Source organism: Spodoptera frugiperda, chromosome 19 (genome assembly GCF_023101765.2).
Source record: "Spodoptera frugiperda isolate SF20-4 chromosome 19, AGI-APGP_CSIRO_Sfru_2.0, whole genome shotgun sequence".
Classification (NCBI taxonomy): domain Eukaryota; kingdom Metazoa; phylum Arthropoda; class Insecta; order Lepidoptera; family Noctuidae; genus Spodoptera; species Spodoptera frugiperda.
This window is the reverse complement of record NC_064230.1, coordinates 3,904,184-3,920,546: the sequence shown is the minus strand read 5'-3', so window position 1 is coordinate 3,920,546 and position 16,363 is coordinate 3,904,184. Positions and strand designations below refer to the sequence as shown.

At 40.1% G+C, this 16,363-nt stretch overlaps 1 protein-coding gene across 2 annotated transcripts in view; it reads right to left on the bottom strand.

Annotated features, from left to right (window-relative positions):
* LOC118281011 (gelsolin-like) overlaps positions 1 to 16,363 on the bottom strand; it is a 34,723-nt gene that overhangs the window by 2,582 nt on the left and 15,778 nt on the right. The window contains exons 3-10 of one of the 2 annotated variants that reach the window (XM_050700969.1): positions 12,457 to 12,531; positions 11,206 to 11,398; positions 7,402 to 7,517; positions 6,513 to 6,690; positions 5,421 to 5,521; positions 4,212 to 4,328; positions 1,962 to 2,033; positions 1,509 to 1,571 (exon numbers count right to left, since the gene is read on the bottom strand). In XM_050700969.1, coding sequence (XP_050556926.1) covers positions 1,509 to 1,571; positions 1,962 to 2,033; positions 4,212 to 4,328; positions 5,421 to 5,521; positions 6,513 to 6,690; positions 7,402 to 7,517; positions 11,206 to 11,398; positions 12,457 to 12,531 — 915 coding nt within the window. Of the gene's footprint in view, positions 1 to 1,508; positions 1,572 to 1,961; positions 2,034 to 4,211; positions 4,332 to 5,420; positions 5,522 to 6,512; positions 6,691 to 7,401; positions 7,518 to 11,205; positions 11,399 to 12,456; positions 12,532 to 16,363 lie in introns of both variants that reach the window. The other variant, XM_050700968.1, reaches the window with a different exon arrangement.

Genomic DNA, 16,363 nt, shown 5'->3' with positions numbered 1-16,363 from the left:
CGTGGCTTATTCCTCTAGGAGGCTGCATAAAAGAAAATGTATTGTTACTTATTTTTAACTGACTTCAAAAAAGAGGTTCTCAATTTGACCTTTATGCAATTTATGTATGTTTGTGCGCGATTGTCTCGCGTTTGGTTTAATCGATTTTGATATGGTTTTCAGTATAGTATTTTTCAGAGTTAGGAATGTTGTTGGTTTTTGGTAAAATACCCAGCTTAAAAATATGGAGGATCTCACATTGAATATAGCAAGGCGATTCACTTAAAAAAAAATGTTTGTATGGCATATCTACGACTTAATTATTTATTGGTAGCTCCCCTGCTGTCCCAAACAATTTGTCTAATGTTACTTCCATGCAAACATTAGACAATAATCAAGTGTGGGAGAGCCATGCTTCGGCACGAATGGGCCGGCTCGACCGGAGTGATACCACGGCCGAGCAGAAAACCGACGTGAAACAACGCTTGCGTTACGTTACGTTGTATTGCGTGGGTGATGTTACCGGAGGCCAATGTAATTGTCGCGCTCTCCTATAAAGAATACAGACGGGATCCAGTAGGGCTGATGCCTGATCCGGAGCTGCGGACTACCTAGCGGGTTTACCGGGGCCCCGGCTCGAAAAGCAGGAGAAGGAACGGGGTAGTTTTTAGTCAGTAAGAGTCTGACACTCCTCTCGCCTCGCCCAAGGCGGGAGAAGCCATTGGATGATTTTAGCCCCTCAAAAAAAAAATCCCATAGAGAATGAAGACTACAATAAATGTGTACCAGTCAATTGGTATCAGTGACCTAGATCCAACCACTCCCTATTCCCTATTCCCTAGCCAGTTATTTTAAGTGTCCATCAAGATTATATCAGCCATTTGTACAATGAAAGGGCGTGCCAAAAAAAATTGGAAAGGTTACAAAAATATATCAAGATATCAAAGTTGCCTTATCATCGGGGGCTACGAACGACCTTGATGGTTACTGGGGCTCCCGACTCGAAGAAAGAGTAGGAACGGGGTGGTTTTAGTCAGTAAGAGTTTAACTACCGTACTTAGAGTTTAATGGTTACTTAACCCAGTCCTTAGCAATTGTTTTCGGAACAAAATCGGTACTAAGGACCAGTTTAAATAACCATTCAATATATCTGAGTGCAGCAGTAACTATCTCTCACGCCTCACTCAAGGCGAGAGAAGTCGGCACGAATGGGTCGGCTTGACTGGAGTGATACCACGGCCTTATAAAAAACCGACGTAAAACAACGCTTGCGTTTTGTGAGTGAGGTTGCCAGAGGCTCAATCACGCCTTCCCAGTTTCACCAATCTCCGATTCGCAACAATTATTAAATTCCTAACGCCCAAAAGGCAACGCACTTGTAACGCCTCTAGTGTTTCAAGTGTCTATCTATCGTCTGCTCGTTTACCGGCTTATACCATAAAAGTGCCTTTTTTAGTCAAGCTTATGTAAATGATTATAGATTTCTTAAATTTTTGACTTTGACTTAAAAATATTTAGTGAAAACTTACCCAGAATGGATAGTCGTGAGTCTTAAGGTACTGTTCAGCCTTATTCATAGCCTCGGACTTTTCCTGTAAAAACAAATAAACATAAATTATTCACTATTATGCAAAAAAGTGCTCATAGAAGTGAGATTAATATTACACCTTTTCACTATGGTAAGAAGCGAGACTATTACTAAGTAATCTTGTTTGCTATAATGAAACACACGGATGACTCGGTGGCTGGGCAATTAGCTGCCGCACATCGTGTAGCGGGTTCATCGAGTCTTTTCGGGTGGCGCCGATTGCTCACCATCAGGAAATCTGTCGAACTCAAACTCAAACTCAAAATATTTATCATGTTAAGGTATTACACAGGTTTTAATTTAAATATGTACAGTTCTGTTGTTCTATTGTTGAGCTATTCCATAAAAAAAGTAACTATTTTATAGTAGTTACATAAAAATAACAATAAGATACCTTTTCATTAGATTGACGTCCGACCCACACGTAGATACCGCTGCGGCTTCCAGTATCCAGGATGTAGCATTCCTGTAAAAAAAAGTATAGTTCATAAAAAAACATTTCTACATACATAAAACTCCCTAATCCGCAACTGCGGACTACCTAGCGGGTTTACCGGGGCTCCGGCTCGAAAAGCAGGAGAAGGAACGGGGTAGTTTTTAGTCATTACTGACTAAAAACCACCCCGTTCCTTCTGAGTGAGGAGTCTGACACTCCCACTCACCTCGCCCAAGGCGGGAGAAGTCATTGAATGATATCCCCCCGCAAAAAAAAAAAAACATAAAACTCCCGATCTATTTCGATCACGGTGCCTAGAGAGTTTAGTACGAGTTTGTTTTACGTTTAACGAGATCGAAACGAAAGCACGTGTGGCGTTTTGATTGACCGGTGCAAATTTCTTGACTCTTTTTACTCAGAAAATGCTTTTATCACCTTTTTTGTCCAGCACGGGAATCGAACCCGTGACACGTTGGACAGCAGACGGTCACCCAACTGTGCAGTCAATAAGTCCATACATACATAAGTATGGAGTAATGTTTATGTAAAAATGTTTTACATAAAAAAGTTTAATAATACTTTGATCAACTAACGTAATGAGCCCAACACCCCTTGTTTACCACTCGAGTTAATTGCAAGTAAGAATGTAATGATAACTCCATACTAGGCCATTTTAATTGAAGTGGTACTTATATACTATTAAGTGGAGAGCCAACACGTGATGTATAATACTAGCTGCTTCAGCGCGGTTTCACGCTCTCTGCTCGGCTCCTATTGATCGTAGCGTGATATTTTATAGCTTATAGCTTTCCTCGATAAATGGACCATCCAACACAAAAAGAATTATCCAAATCAGACGAGTAGTTTTGGAGATTAGCGCGTTCAAACAAACAAATAAGCTCTTCAGCTTTATATATTAGTATAGTCTAGAGTATATATTTATAGTATTTATATGTTATCATTATCAAACAGGATAAGATAATTGCAACAAGGAAGGATAAAATTGTTAAATACTATTGTAAATTGCAGAAAAGCAATTATTACGCTATTTATGGGGGATTGAGGGTGTTTTTCCACTAGAGATGTGCTATGCTATGTTGGTGTGGATGCGTTTGGCTTCCACCAATCATATTCATTGGTACACATAGCTTAGCACTGGTGGAAATGGGTTCAACTAAGTTATGTTTTTTTATATGGAAAGATGCGTGCTATCGATGTGTGCTATGAATGTGAGCTATAGATGGTCGCGAGTGGTGTAGCTATGTGCAGAGCAGAGTACCTACAGCAGTTACTTTGCCGCGGCACATCTTCCTCGCACAGCTACATAGTTTAATATCAGTGGAAACGGGAACATAGTTTCACAGCTTAGCTATTACATCGTCGTAGCATAGCTCTCGTACTCTCATCTCTCTGGTGGAAAAGCACTGTTATAACGTGTCATTCGTCATAAGCTGCTAAATTCTGATTGATGACGAAAATATAGGTTTTGTTGTGCGAATGTGACGTCATGCGCAGCTAACGACACGTAATTCTCTTATAAATTATTTACAAACACTTCACATCAATCTCGGCCTAACCATAGTTAAATCAATTTGGTTCAAGGATTTTTATTTTTAACATTTCGAGAGTTGTTCGCGACTGCGGTAAGCAACTTGAATGGGCCTCCTCGAACTGAGGGAATTAAACCCTCACACAGAATACAACCGGTAAGTAATGTGACTGCCCGGAGTTGTGGACTACCTAGCAGGTTACAGGGCTTCGGCTCGAAAAGCATTAGTAGGAACGGGTGGTTCTTAGTCAGTAAGAGTTTGATAGTTTCTCTCCCTTACCTTACCTTACGCCTTACCGGTTTATACAAAAAAAAAATAAGCTACTTAAGCTATGGTGTCGTGTCTGATCGTAACATCAGTCCGTAGTGATGTTTTGTAACCTATAAGCTTCCTCGATAAATGGACTATAGAACCCAAAAATATTTTTTCAAATCAAACCATTAGTTTTATAGATTAGCGTGTTCAAACAAACATACTAATCAGCTTTATGTAATATTCTTTTTTTGAGGTAGAAAAATCATCAAATGACTTCTCCCGCCTTGGGCGAGGCGAGAGGGAGTGTCACACTCTTATTGATTAAAAACTACCCCATTCCTACACCTGCTCTTCAAGCCGAAACTCCTGCTTTAAGATCCAATTATAAAATAATGTAAATTACCTTTGTGTTCAGGAGATCCTGTGTGAATGGGGGAGACAGCTTGGTGATCCTGATGGAGCCGGAGCTATCGGAGATTTCACTGAGGGTCACCTCCACGTCAGCACCGCGCTCGAACTCCTGCTGACAAAGTAACTCCTGAATAAAAGCACTTGTCGGATTAGTGGGTGTCAGTGGAATTAATGGGTATCATGCAACTTAATTATTATGTTATCGGCTTACTCACGTAACTGTTTGACGAGGAACTCGACTAGTTTCAAGCCATGCTAGAGACACATAGCGCAGCGCTGCTACTGAGTAGCAGCGCGACAATCGCCGCGTCGTGTGTCGCGGAATGCTGCTCATGAATATGAGCCTCTAACACGGCTTGAAACTAGTCGAGTACCTCGTCAAACAGTTACGTGATTAAGCCGATAACATAATAATCAATTTAGTATATCTCACGAAAGTTATAATAAAATTATCATGCAACTTATTTTGTTTAGGCGTAGTTATTTCATTAGGTATTATTAAGTCAATTGGTAAAATTAATAATTCCATGCAAAAAGTAACATTAATGACATATTTATATTTCTAGATTTCGAAATTCATCTAAAGACGTATTATTCAAGTGCGGAGAGCAATGCTTCAGTACGAATGGGCTGGCTCGACTGGAATAATACCACAGCCTCACAGAAAACCGACGTGAAACAACGCTTGCATTGTGTTTCGTTGTGTGAGTGAGGTTACCGGAGGCCCTATTACCCCTTCTAAACCTTCCCAATCCTCGATTCCCCAAAATCCCTTACATTCCTAACCCCAAAAGGCTGGTACGTATTTGTAACGCCTCTGATGTTTCGGGTATGGACACCCGAAACATCAGAGGCGTTACTTACGAGCTTACGGAGCGTTACTTACGGAGCGGCGGCGATTGCTTACCATTAGGTGATCTGTCTGCTCGTTTACCGATTTATACCATAGCCCAGGCATAGTCTTACAGTCCGTGTTATGAAATTGAATAAAAAATCCTAATAATACCGATAGACTCGTGTTTCGCTATCTGAGTGAGGTTACCTATCTTCCCAATCCCCGAATTCCCAACACGTTAATTTTTAAACAAATTTTATGCCATTGTAAACGTGAAGCGTGCTTGTCCTAACTAGTCAAGTTTCACTTACATATATCACAGCCTACCCCTACAGAAAGTAAAAGCCATTCAGTGTTGAAACCCACCTCATCATCACCACCCTCGTCCGCCTCAGCCACGGAGTCCTTGTCTCCAGATCCCAGAGCCTCGAAGAACTTCTCGTAATCACTGTCCTTGGAATCCGCATCTATGAGAGACAAATATATGAGTTGTTATAAATGGAATTAAAAAATCAATCGGGTGAAAATCAATCGGGTGAAAATCAATCGGGTGAATTTCTCCCGCCTTGGGCGAGGTGAAAGAGAGTCTTAGACTCTTACTGACTAAAAACCACCCCGTTCCTACTCCTGCTCTTCGAGCCGGAATCCCGGTAACCAGCTAGGTAGTCCGCAGCTCCGCATCAGGCATCAGCCCTACTGGGCCCCATCTGTGGTGGTCTAATGGCTGCTGCGTACTGCGGGTAGCAGTAAGAGACTAAGACCTCTTACCCTACCCAAGACAGGAGAAGGCATTGGATGTTTTTTTTTTATTTATTTAACTTTTTGCAACTTTATGTACAAGGGTGGGCTGAATGCTATAGGCATTCTTGATAGCCAACCTTTAGGTGATACAGTGAGAATATGGTCGGTGCAATAAAGTGATAGTCCATATCCGTGAGGGCAAAGCCAGGAGCCTATAGTACAGGTTTTCCTAGTTTGGGTTCCTGAATCCCACCACTTGTCATTTCAATTGTTTTAAACCTGGTCATGTAACTTGCTACAAAATTTATTATATTAATAATTATTATATAAGCTTAGTTTTAAGTCCGAAACTGCCTCGTTGGTCGAGTGGTCGCAAGTGCGACTGCCGAACAAGGGATCTCGGGTTCGATTCCCGGGTCCGGCAAAGTATTACTGGGCTTTTTTCGGATTTTCGAAAATTTCTCAGTAGTATCATGGAGTCTGGAATTGTGGCCTATTACATGGGACTTTAACACAAAATGGTGAAAAGTGGGTGTACATTGTATAGCGGCATTACGTGCCGTAATGTGCACCTCTGCCTACCCCTTCGGGGATAAAAGGCGTGAAGTTGTGTGTGTGTGTGTGAGTTTTATGGCCTTTGTCTGTATTAATATGGTGGAAAATAAATAAATTTTAGTATTTATTATCTCCCCAAAAAAAAGAACAAAAAAGACCTACCAATAATCTCAATGCTGGCCCTGCCATTATGATCCTGATCCCTGATCTGGTTGGCCACTGTGATGGCCTTCAGTCTCTCCACACTCTTGGCGTTCTCTCCAACATACAGGTATATTTCGTGGTTCACATCCAGGATGAAGCAATCGCCTTTGTTGAGAGACTCGAATTTGACATCCACCTGGAAACATAATGTGGTTTAAAACTGTTGTAGTTTGTGGAGATAGAATTGAGACAAATAGCTAAGTGTGGGAGAGCCATGCTTCGGCACGAATGGGCCGGCTCAACCGGAGTGATAAATTAAATTAATCTAGTATTAAATTCTGTGGGATCAGCTTCATGTTTATTGACCACAGAAGAGCTGTAATGTTGTAGGTTGCCTAAGAAAATTACGAACATGCGGCGCGGCTGTTATAATACCGTATTTGTAAAGAGTGTTCAAAGTAGGTTAAAGAGCACTTTTTGGCTTAACTACTGGGCCTATTTCGCACATTTTTTATCTCTGGGTTGCTTATATTATCAGCCAATATGATAACAAATATGTGGTTTAAATCAAGTCATAGGAGGTTTCTTCATACGGTATATTACCAAGGTCCCGCTTTGTATGTTCTTTCCGCACATTCAACGGTCAGTTTCTACTGATTGTATATAGCTGGGGCCTTAGTCTGCTATTACAATTGTGTCAGAATGGTCGATCACTGAGCAGTGCGAGAGGGACGGAGCTATACAACCTACATAGCTCCGTCCCTCTTGCACTGCTTAATGATCGAAAGGGACGGAGCTATACAACCTACATAGCTCCGTCCCTCTTGCACTGCTCAGTGACCGACCATTCTGACACAATTGTAATAGCAGACTAAGGCCCCTGATGTATGTCTACTGTAATAAATACCTGCTTAACTCGAACATTTCTTTTGCCCTTAATCTGGAACAGTCTCTGTTCAGCTCCCTCATTGATTGTGACGTGGTTGAAGCCAGACGCGTGGCCTCCGTCCAGGTACCTGATTGCTAGACAGAGATGACAGGTGTTTTAGAAAGAGACAGAGAAAGAAAAAACATTACACTCCTGCTTTTCGAGCGGGAGCTACCGGGGCTCCATTTCGAAGAGCCCCGCTGGTCAAAGTCAAAGTCAAAGCATATATTTCAATTAATCCTAAATTAGGCACTTTTGAAATGTCAAATTGAATTGTCCGTCAGTCTGTCTGTCAGTTAAGCTAGGTGGTCGTTCTAAAGTGTAGCTTAGAATGGAGAAGAATGAGTAAGACACTCCATGCTGGTAGCTGAAACTCGAAAAGCAGGAGTAAGAACGGGTTGGTTTTTGGTCAGTAAGAGTCTGACACTCCCTCTTCTCGCCCAAGGCGGAAGAAGTCATGGGATGATATTCCCACCTTAAAAAAATGGCAGAAATCTCGATCACCATCTATTACTGGAATGGATACTCATAAAATAACTGGTGGAAATTGAGTTGAAAAGAGCTGACGCATCATCTGATGGTAAGTAATCGCCGCCGCCGACAATGAACACCCGAAACATCAAAGGCGTTACAAGTGTATTACAAGGAATTAAATTCCTAACCCCAAAAAGGCCGGCAACGTAAGCCTTAATGGTTGTTAGGGAATCGGGGATTATATGTGTATATCGGTGAATATATGTCCACTTCTGCCTACCCTCTCGAGCAAAAAAAAGGCGTAATGTCTTATGTGCAGATAGTAAACACCCTGTCTACCCTCAAGGCAAAAAAAAAACGCATGACAACACGATAGTACTCTCCTTCTATATCTGTTTATAATAAAACTGCTATACAAACTAATAAAAACTACGTTAAATATAAACTTCGCGTAAAAAATATCGGTTATTTTTAAACTGTAACACACGTGTACACGATCTTTTAACATACATATAATAAAATCGTTAGAGTCCTGTGTTCGTACAGTCAGTGAAGTTATTTGGTCAGCCATTATTTATTTCAAATAGACCAGGGGGCCTAAAAAGGTTACATCGGGTGAAACATTTTAAGTGTGGGAGAGCCATGCTTCGGCACGAATGGGCCGGCTCGACCGGAGTGATACCACGACCTCACCAAAAAACGACGTGGAACAACGCTTGCGTTGTTTGAGTGAGGTGACCAGAGGCCTAATTACTCACTTTGTGCATGTGAACTTGTATGTTTGTAAACGCACCCACGACACAGGAGAAAATCATAGTGTGGGGCAACGTTTTTTAAAAAACCAAAAAAAAAACCAAACTTTCCCATCCCCGACTTTGATGCCTCTGGTGTTTCGAGTGTCCATGGGCGGCGACGATTGCTTACCATCAGGTGATCCGTCTGCCCGTTTACCGACTTATACCATAAAAAAAACAAAACATTATAGTTTTGTGCCCGACGGTTGCACCAAAAAAGGTCCAGTTCAGCATGAATGCCAGACATCTAGTGCCTGACACTGGTTTTCGACTGAACCTCTGGTCGCAACACAGAGGACGCAAAGCAGTATTAGAGTGCATTATAATGTTGGTAGTGGTTGGATAATATAAAAATCATCATCATCATATCAGCCACAAGACGGACGTCTTGCGACTGCAGAAAATTGGTATCTCTTAATGACTTCCAGATATAATTTTATTGTAACTTTCGTGAGACATACTAAATTAATTATTATGTTATCTAATGAGCATCTAGCATGGCTTGAAACTAGCTGAGCGCCTCGTCAAACAATTACGTGAGTAAGCCGATAACATAATTATTGACTACCAGATAGGCCGGTTGGAAGCGACTTGCATCCAGCAGCTCAATACGACGCTTTTAAATATAACGTAATAATTATAAAACAAAATTAGAGATGGTGATGAAGAGATATAGCTTTTATCCTGATATTCATACAGGATCCGGACTTACTCGAAAGAAATTAAATTTCCACGCAGTCAAAGCCGCTGGCAAAAGTTAGCATTGATCATTATGTAATTTTATTACACTGCTTGTTGCCAAAACGTTTGCTACAAGAATTATTGTCTGTCTGACTGTATAAATCACTTTAAAATCTGCTTCATAAAATTGCATACAATGTATTGTCGAGTAATGATGACAGAGAAGTATAAATATGTCAGCGACGCTACTCTTCGCGCGGGTGTCTTAAACCCTCACTACGTACCTATCTAAGAGAGTCTGGGCAGCAAACATCACTCATCATCAGCCTATGTATAAGTGGCCACTGCTGACCAAAGGCCTCTTCTCACACGGAGAAGGTTTGAGCACTAATAATAGTGAAGAAATTTCGTACCCCGGACCAGTTAATTTAATTTGAGAACATAAAAAAGTTAAATAAACATTGACTCTACTCTGCATAACGTGGTTCACAAATACACACGATTGATCAATTGTTTTCATTGACGAAGCGACAGAGACAGTGAAAGAGATAGCTCTTTTATAATAAACTCATACGTAGATTGTTTGTACGAAAAAATAATTACTCATAATCAATAATTTATATTTACTATTATAATCTTCAAACACAACACTACCTCCCATTAAAGGTAAGCGTCCACAGGCCCGCATCGTACGCATTCTGTATGACGTCAACAGTACGCATCGCATGTATGCATTGCCGATATGCGTACCGTACGAACCGTACGATGCGGATCAGTGGACGCAGTTGTATGAGTTTCTATACAAGACAAACTAAAATCCGTTGCGTGCGATGCGTACGATGCGGGCGTGTGGACGCTTACCTTAAAGCCGTAGCAGATGCTTTTAAAACTATATAAATACATAATCAGAAACTTTTACCGCATTTAACCACAAAAAATATATAGGCTAAGATCAAATATATTAAAATAATGAACGCGTAAAGCAAGTGAAGTCATATTCCAATAGTAGTTAAAATTTTAATACACATCCTTGTTTTTTAATAGCCCAAACCACGTGATTACTTGATACGCGAATTTAAACCGTAAAACATAAAAAAATACATTAAAACCCAACTATTTTTGCACATCACAAGCTGTTCGGTTTCACACATGACACGATGGTATAAAATGTTCCCCATAAAAAATCAATAAAGTAAGATCTATATTGGCGCCATTTTTTTTGGGTTTCAGTAACTAACCTCATTGGTTAGTTATGAATGAGAATTACAAGATGTATCGAACTCTTTTCATCCAAGTTTTTTTTAAGCATAAGTGGCTTTTTTAAGGGGGATAAATCATTAAATGACTTCTCCCGCCTTTGGCGAGACGAGAGAAGGTGTCAAACTCTTACTGACTAAAATCCACCCTGTTCCTACTCCTGCTTTTCGAGCCGGAGCCCCGGTAACCCGCTAGACAGTCCGCAGAAGAATAGGTGGGCTAACAGGCATAGTGATCACCTGATGGTAAGCAATCAGCGCCGCACATAGATACCCACAGCACTAGAAAAGTTACGAGTGCGTTGCTAGCCTTTTAGGAAGTAGTGGTTTAAATAATCTACAAGACGGACAGTAAAATTAAAATCAAAATTAGTCATCTAACTTATTGTCCATCAGTCTATTGCTAGATGCTCATTCCATAGTCTAGTTTCAAATTTAAAAGAACGAGAAAGAAAATCCAAAGGTATTTAAAAAGCGGTACCTAATCCTCATCATCAGCCGAGAGATATCCACTGCTGAACAAAGGCAGTAAGAGTACTTAAAAGCAGTACCTATTGCTGGAAAATATGTGCACTTACCAGGCGGGAAATAGTCCAGGAACTGCCTAGATTCGTAACCCTGGACCTCTCTGTGTTGGACAGCAGCTCCGTGGAACTGCTCATCATCCATATTGACGGTCAGCATGGCAGCTGATCCGGCTTCATCCTGCGAAGTCTTGCTTCCCAACCAGAAGTGGATGTCCCAGGCCAATCGGTCTTCTGATCCTGTCGTCTGTGAAGAAAATGGAATTTGAACATGGTGGGTTTTCATTTCCATCAGAATGTTATGGCTTTAATCCTAGAAGTGTTTTTAGGGGGTGGGAGGGGGGAATCATACTTCAATCATATTTATTTTGCGTTTAAAGTAATCGAAACGAGAGTTCATTCAACGCTCTGATTGGTTGATTTATTCGAGCCGGCCAATCAGAACACCGAACGTATTCTCGTTTCGATTACTTTAAACGTAAAGTAAACTCATACTAAAGTACTGAACGTCCTCGCAAAGAACACTACCGCCCTACGACTCCGTGCTGTCAACAATCTTTCGTACGACGGCCGGCAGCGACAGATCGCCTTTTTTTATGAGACATAATCCGGTAATCGAGCAGACGTATTACCTGATGGTAAGCAATCGCCGCCGCCCATGGACACTTGAAACACCAGAGGCTTTACAAGTGCGTTACCGGATTTTTGGGAGTTAGGAATTTAAGGATTGTTGTTCGGGAATCACATGGGGAAGATTGGGAAGGGGGAATTGGGCCTTTCTTTTTTAGTTTTTTTTTATCGGGGGTAGGGGGGCATTGGGCCTCCGGTAACCTCACTCACACAACGAAACACAACGCAAGCGTTGTTTCACGTCGGTTTTCTGTGAGGCCGTGGTATTACTCTGGTCCAGCCGGTGAGGACACGGCGCTGCTCCTCCCAAGCAATACACTCGTACAAAATTGTGTTGCGCCGTATCCTCCCCGCAATGGACGCAGTGGCATCGAGCGTCCGGCTCCCTGTCTATGCGGCACAGGTACTTGCCGAAGCACCCGTGCCCCGATAGCACCTGCGTCACCCTGAACGACAGGGAGCCGTGCTTCCTCCCGAGCCAGTCGTCGAGTACTGGCCAGATTGCCTCGACGGTAGCGAAGCCGGCAGCCTCCAGGGCTAACAATTTGTGGATCACATAAAGAGTTGCTCCGTGTGGGAATCGAAGCCTCCACACGTTGAACGGCAGCCAGTTGCCCAGCCACTTCAATCTTCGTCTCTTATTAATACAATCTTAATTGGATAAAATCTACTTACACTAAGAACGATGTATGAGTCTCCAGAGTAAAAGTTGCCATGATGAGATTTCGGAACAGCTACTGGCTCAAAATCCTGAAACAAAAAACAATATACTATTAAAATTCCATACTTTTTTACATCACATCAGATCATCTGCATATAAAGTGGCGACTGCAAGATAAAGGCCTCTCCTCTGACGGAGAGGGTTTGAGCATTAATCACTACGCTTGCTCAATGCGGGTTGGCGATTTCAAACTTATAATTAGAAATTACAAGCCCAGGTTTCCTCACGATGTTTTGCGACACCGTTTGTCAATGGCTTAGAAAGTACATATAGCTCGGAAAAAATCACATTGGTCTTTGCCGTTAGTAGGTTTTGACCCCGTACATGAGGAGCTAGCGTTTTATACCCTCAGGCTACCACGACATCGAAATGTAATAAAAATAAAACTAATGAGTAAGTGATAATAAAGTTTCTTTGGGAAAGTTGTTTGTATTCATGAGTAACAATCACGTGTTTAAATTACGTTCACTAATTTACCAGATAACCCTATATATAATGTTATGTGTTTGTTCCACGGTAGACAGCAACTACAGAGCGCCACTTACATAAGCCTATAAACCAGCGAAAATACCATAAAAATTACTATAGGTATATATTGCACCTACAATAAATAATACTTATTTTTCTAGCTGTACCTATATGCATTATTACGTATATACGAGTCATACCACGTAGGCCACCTAATTTATTGTTCTAGTTTAATATAAATACTACAATCACTAAGGTAAATTTAATTAAATTCATAAATTGATAAAAATAATTATGTCAAATCTGGACCTGTAATTAGGTTAGCGATAAAGTTAATTATTAACATAAACATTGTACAAAATTGTTACTATTTATATAGTCGTAGTAGCATGTTGGTTTAAAAGGGTTCGAAACCTACCAAGACTGTCGGATAAGGGGTATCTGGTTCGACTCCCGGGTTGTGTGCAAAGAACAGCTTAGTTATTGTTTTTCGGCTTTTCGAAAATTTCTCAGTGGTAGCACGGACTCTGGAATTGTGCCCGGTACATGGCAATAGGCTCACCCCCTATTACATGGGACTTATAACACTAATGGTGAAAAGTCAATGTACACTCAAGATTGTATAGCGGCATTGCGTGCCGTAACGTGCACCTCTGTCTACCCTTTCAGAGATAAAAGTTGTGACGTTGCAAAAAAATATCACCTAAAAACGACTCATAAAATGTTCACTAAATAAAATGTATTTTTTGTATCCTGACTTCAGATCTATTCTTGAAAAAGATTTCTATCTCAACATCAGAGACATAGGAACAGACTGGACTCAAGAGAATAAAAATGAGACATCAATTTTTTAAGCACCACATTTCTAGAAATAGATAACAAAAAAACGAGTTTGAAAAATCTATCTTTTCCCTGCCCGTGCCAAGTTTCAAAGTATTCGAGTTAACGATTTAATTTATTTTTGTTACGTTTCTAGATTTTTTGATAACAAACGATAAAGTGACTTAGTGAAAGACATGTCAAAGTCAAAGTCGAAATCATTTATTTCAATAGGGATGATGACTGGGTCAAAAATAAATTATTACAACATTTCAATACAATAAAATATTCAAAAATAATCACACTCTCATTCATAAATTTGATGAACTACTTAATTTTCGATTTTTTCTAGCTAAATTTCTAGAAATAAGTCTGCTATTTGACGTAAAAATCATAATAGACTATTTAATACAAAATTCATAGAAAATATCGTTCTTGAAGTTTCAAAAAAAAAGTATTGAATTTGACTAGTAGGAAACTGGCCTATTAGAGCAAAGGTAGTTTTGAACGTCGAAGAGAGAATATTAAAAATTTTAGTCATTCAGTCCTCTAGTGAAGTTATTTGCTCGTTCGACACGTACGTACTTAAATATCGTGCTATCTCTGTCTTTTATTAGGAATTAGTAGCGACATAACTATTCTTGAGAACGTCTTAAAATTGTTTGACTCTTTGAACATTAACCAGTCCGTTTTAATAGACACTAAATTAGAAACACTGTCAGTGTAGACATCAAAAGGAAATTAAAGTGAATTTATAACATAACATTTATAACATAACTGGCGGAATGCAGGTTAATTTTCCAAGTAAATTAGGCTCAAAGTGATACATGAATACTACACTTTTATAGTTATAAACTGTCATCACGGAGAATACAATATGGAGACTAATTCCACGCGAAATGTCAACCGATTCGTAGTGTAGTAAAAATAAACATGTTGCATTGTTTTACACATTTATTGTATGACATAGGGTGCTTTTACAACAGAGATGTTTGTTTGTTTGTTGTGCTATGTAGTTTTAAGTAAAAACTCAACACTTATCATTTTTAAAACTTTATTTTAGACGACATGAAAGAAAGTAAGTATGCGAGTTCGAATTAGTTCGAATGGATCGCCGTTTCCACCCTTAGCGCGGGAAAATGTATCCATACGTCACATTTGACAGCTAACATCACGACGCATGACAACTAGGGCTGTCGGTAACACAGATTACACTAGGGACGTTCACTTAGTTGATTTTCGTCGTCTAACAGTAGATATGCTACGTGACCGTTTCCACTGATACTAAGCTATGTAACTGTGCGAGTAAGATGTGATATGAAGATGCGTCGCCACAAAATAGCAGTGTGAGGAAGATACGCAGTTCGAGTATGCGATATACATATCTCTAGTAGGGAAGCCATCCGTAGCACGCATCTTTCCATATAAAAACATAGCTTAGCCGTTTCCACCACTGTTAGGCTATGTGTACCAATGAATATGATTAGTGGAAACCAAACGCATCCACAGTAACGTAGCATATCGTACGCACCGCACGCAACGGATTTTAGTTTGTCATGTATAGAAACTCATACAACTGCGTCCACTGATCCGCATCGTACGGACCGCATCATCAGCAATGCCTACATGCGATGCGTACTAAAGACGTCATTCGGAATTCGTGCGATGCGTACGATGCGGGCCTGTGGACACTTACTTTAATTCCCGAGTAAATTAGACTTAAACTGATACATAATATGTCGGTTTTATTGTTTTGAACTGTCATCACGGAGAATGCAATATGGCAGCTTATTCCAAAATTAACCTGCACGGTTCACGCGAAATGTCATCCGATTCGTAGTGTAGTAAGAATAAACACGTTGCATTGTTTTACACATAATTGTGTGACATAAGGTTGCTATATAAAATAAATAAATGTGTCACATAAAATAAATGAATTGGAATTTGAATTCTGAGAGTTGCCAATCTATTAGGGTGATTTTGCACCAAAGATGTGCTATGCTACGTTGCTGTAGATGCGTTTGGCTTCCATCAATTATATTCATTGGTACACATAGCTTAGCACTGGTAGGAACGAACTCAGCTAAGCTATGTTTTTTATATGGAAAGATGCGTGCTATGGATACAATTAAATTTTTCTCTACAATGTTATATTCTGGAAGAGTATCTTACTAATATTATAAATGCGAAAGTTTGTGAGTTTATGTTCACTACCTAACGGATTTACCTTATCTCTTTGACGGATTTGCTTTGACGTTCAAAAGTGCCTTCTCGGTCTATATGAAATAAATAATTTTGACTTTGACTTTAGACTTTATCGCACGGAGATGCGGACGAAGCTAATAAAATAAAAGTGACACGTGTATAATTTTATTTATGTCTTAGATGTTATGAAATAGTATGACGTTGTTTTCTAAATAAAAATATAATATACCGTGTACCTACCTAACACGCTCAATTTGTTACGCGTCTAATTGATGTCAAAGCTTATTATCCGGTCGTTGTCAATTTCTTGGCTAGTCGACGATAGTCTTTTTTTTATTCTAGAGTTCGTTGGTGCAATGGTTCGCATTA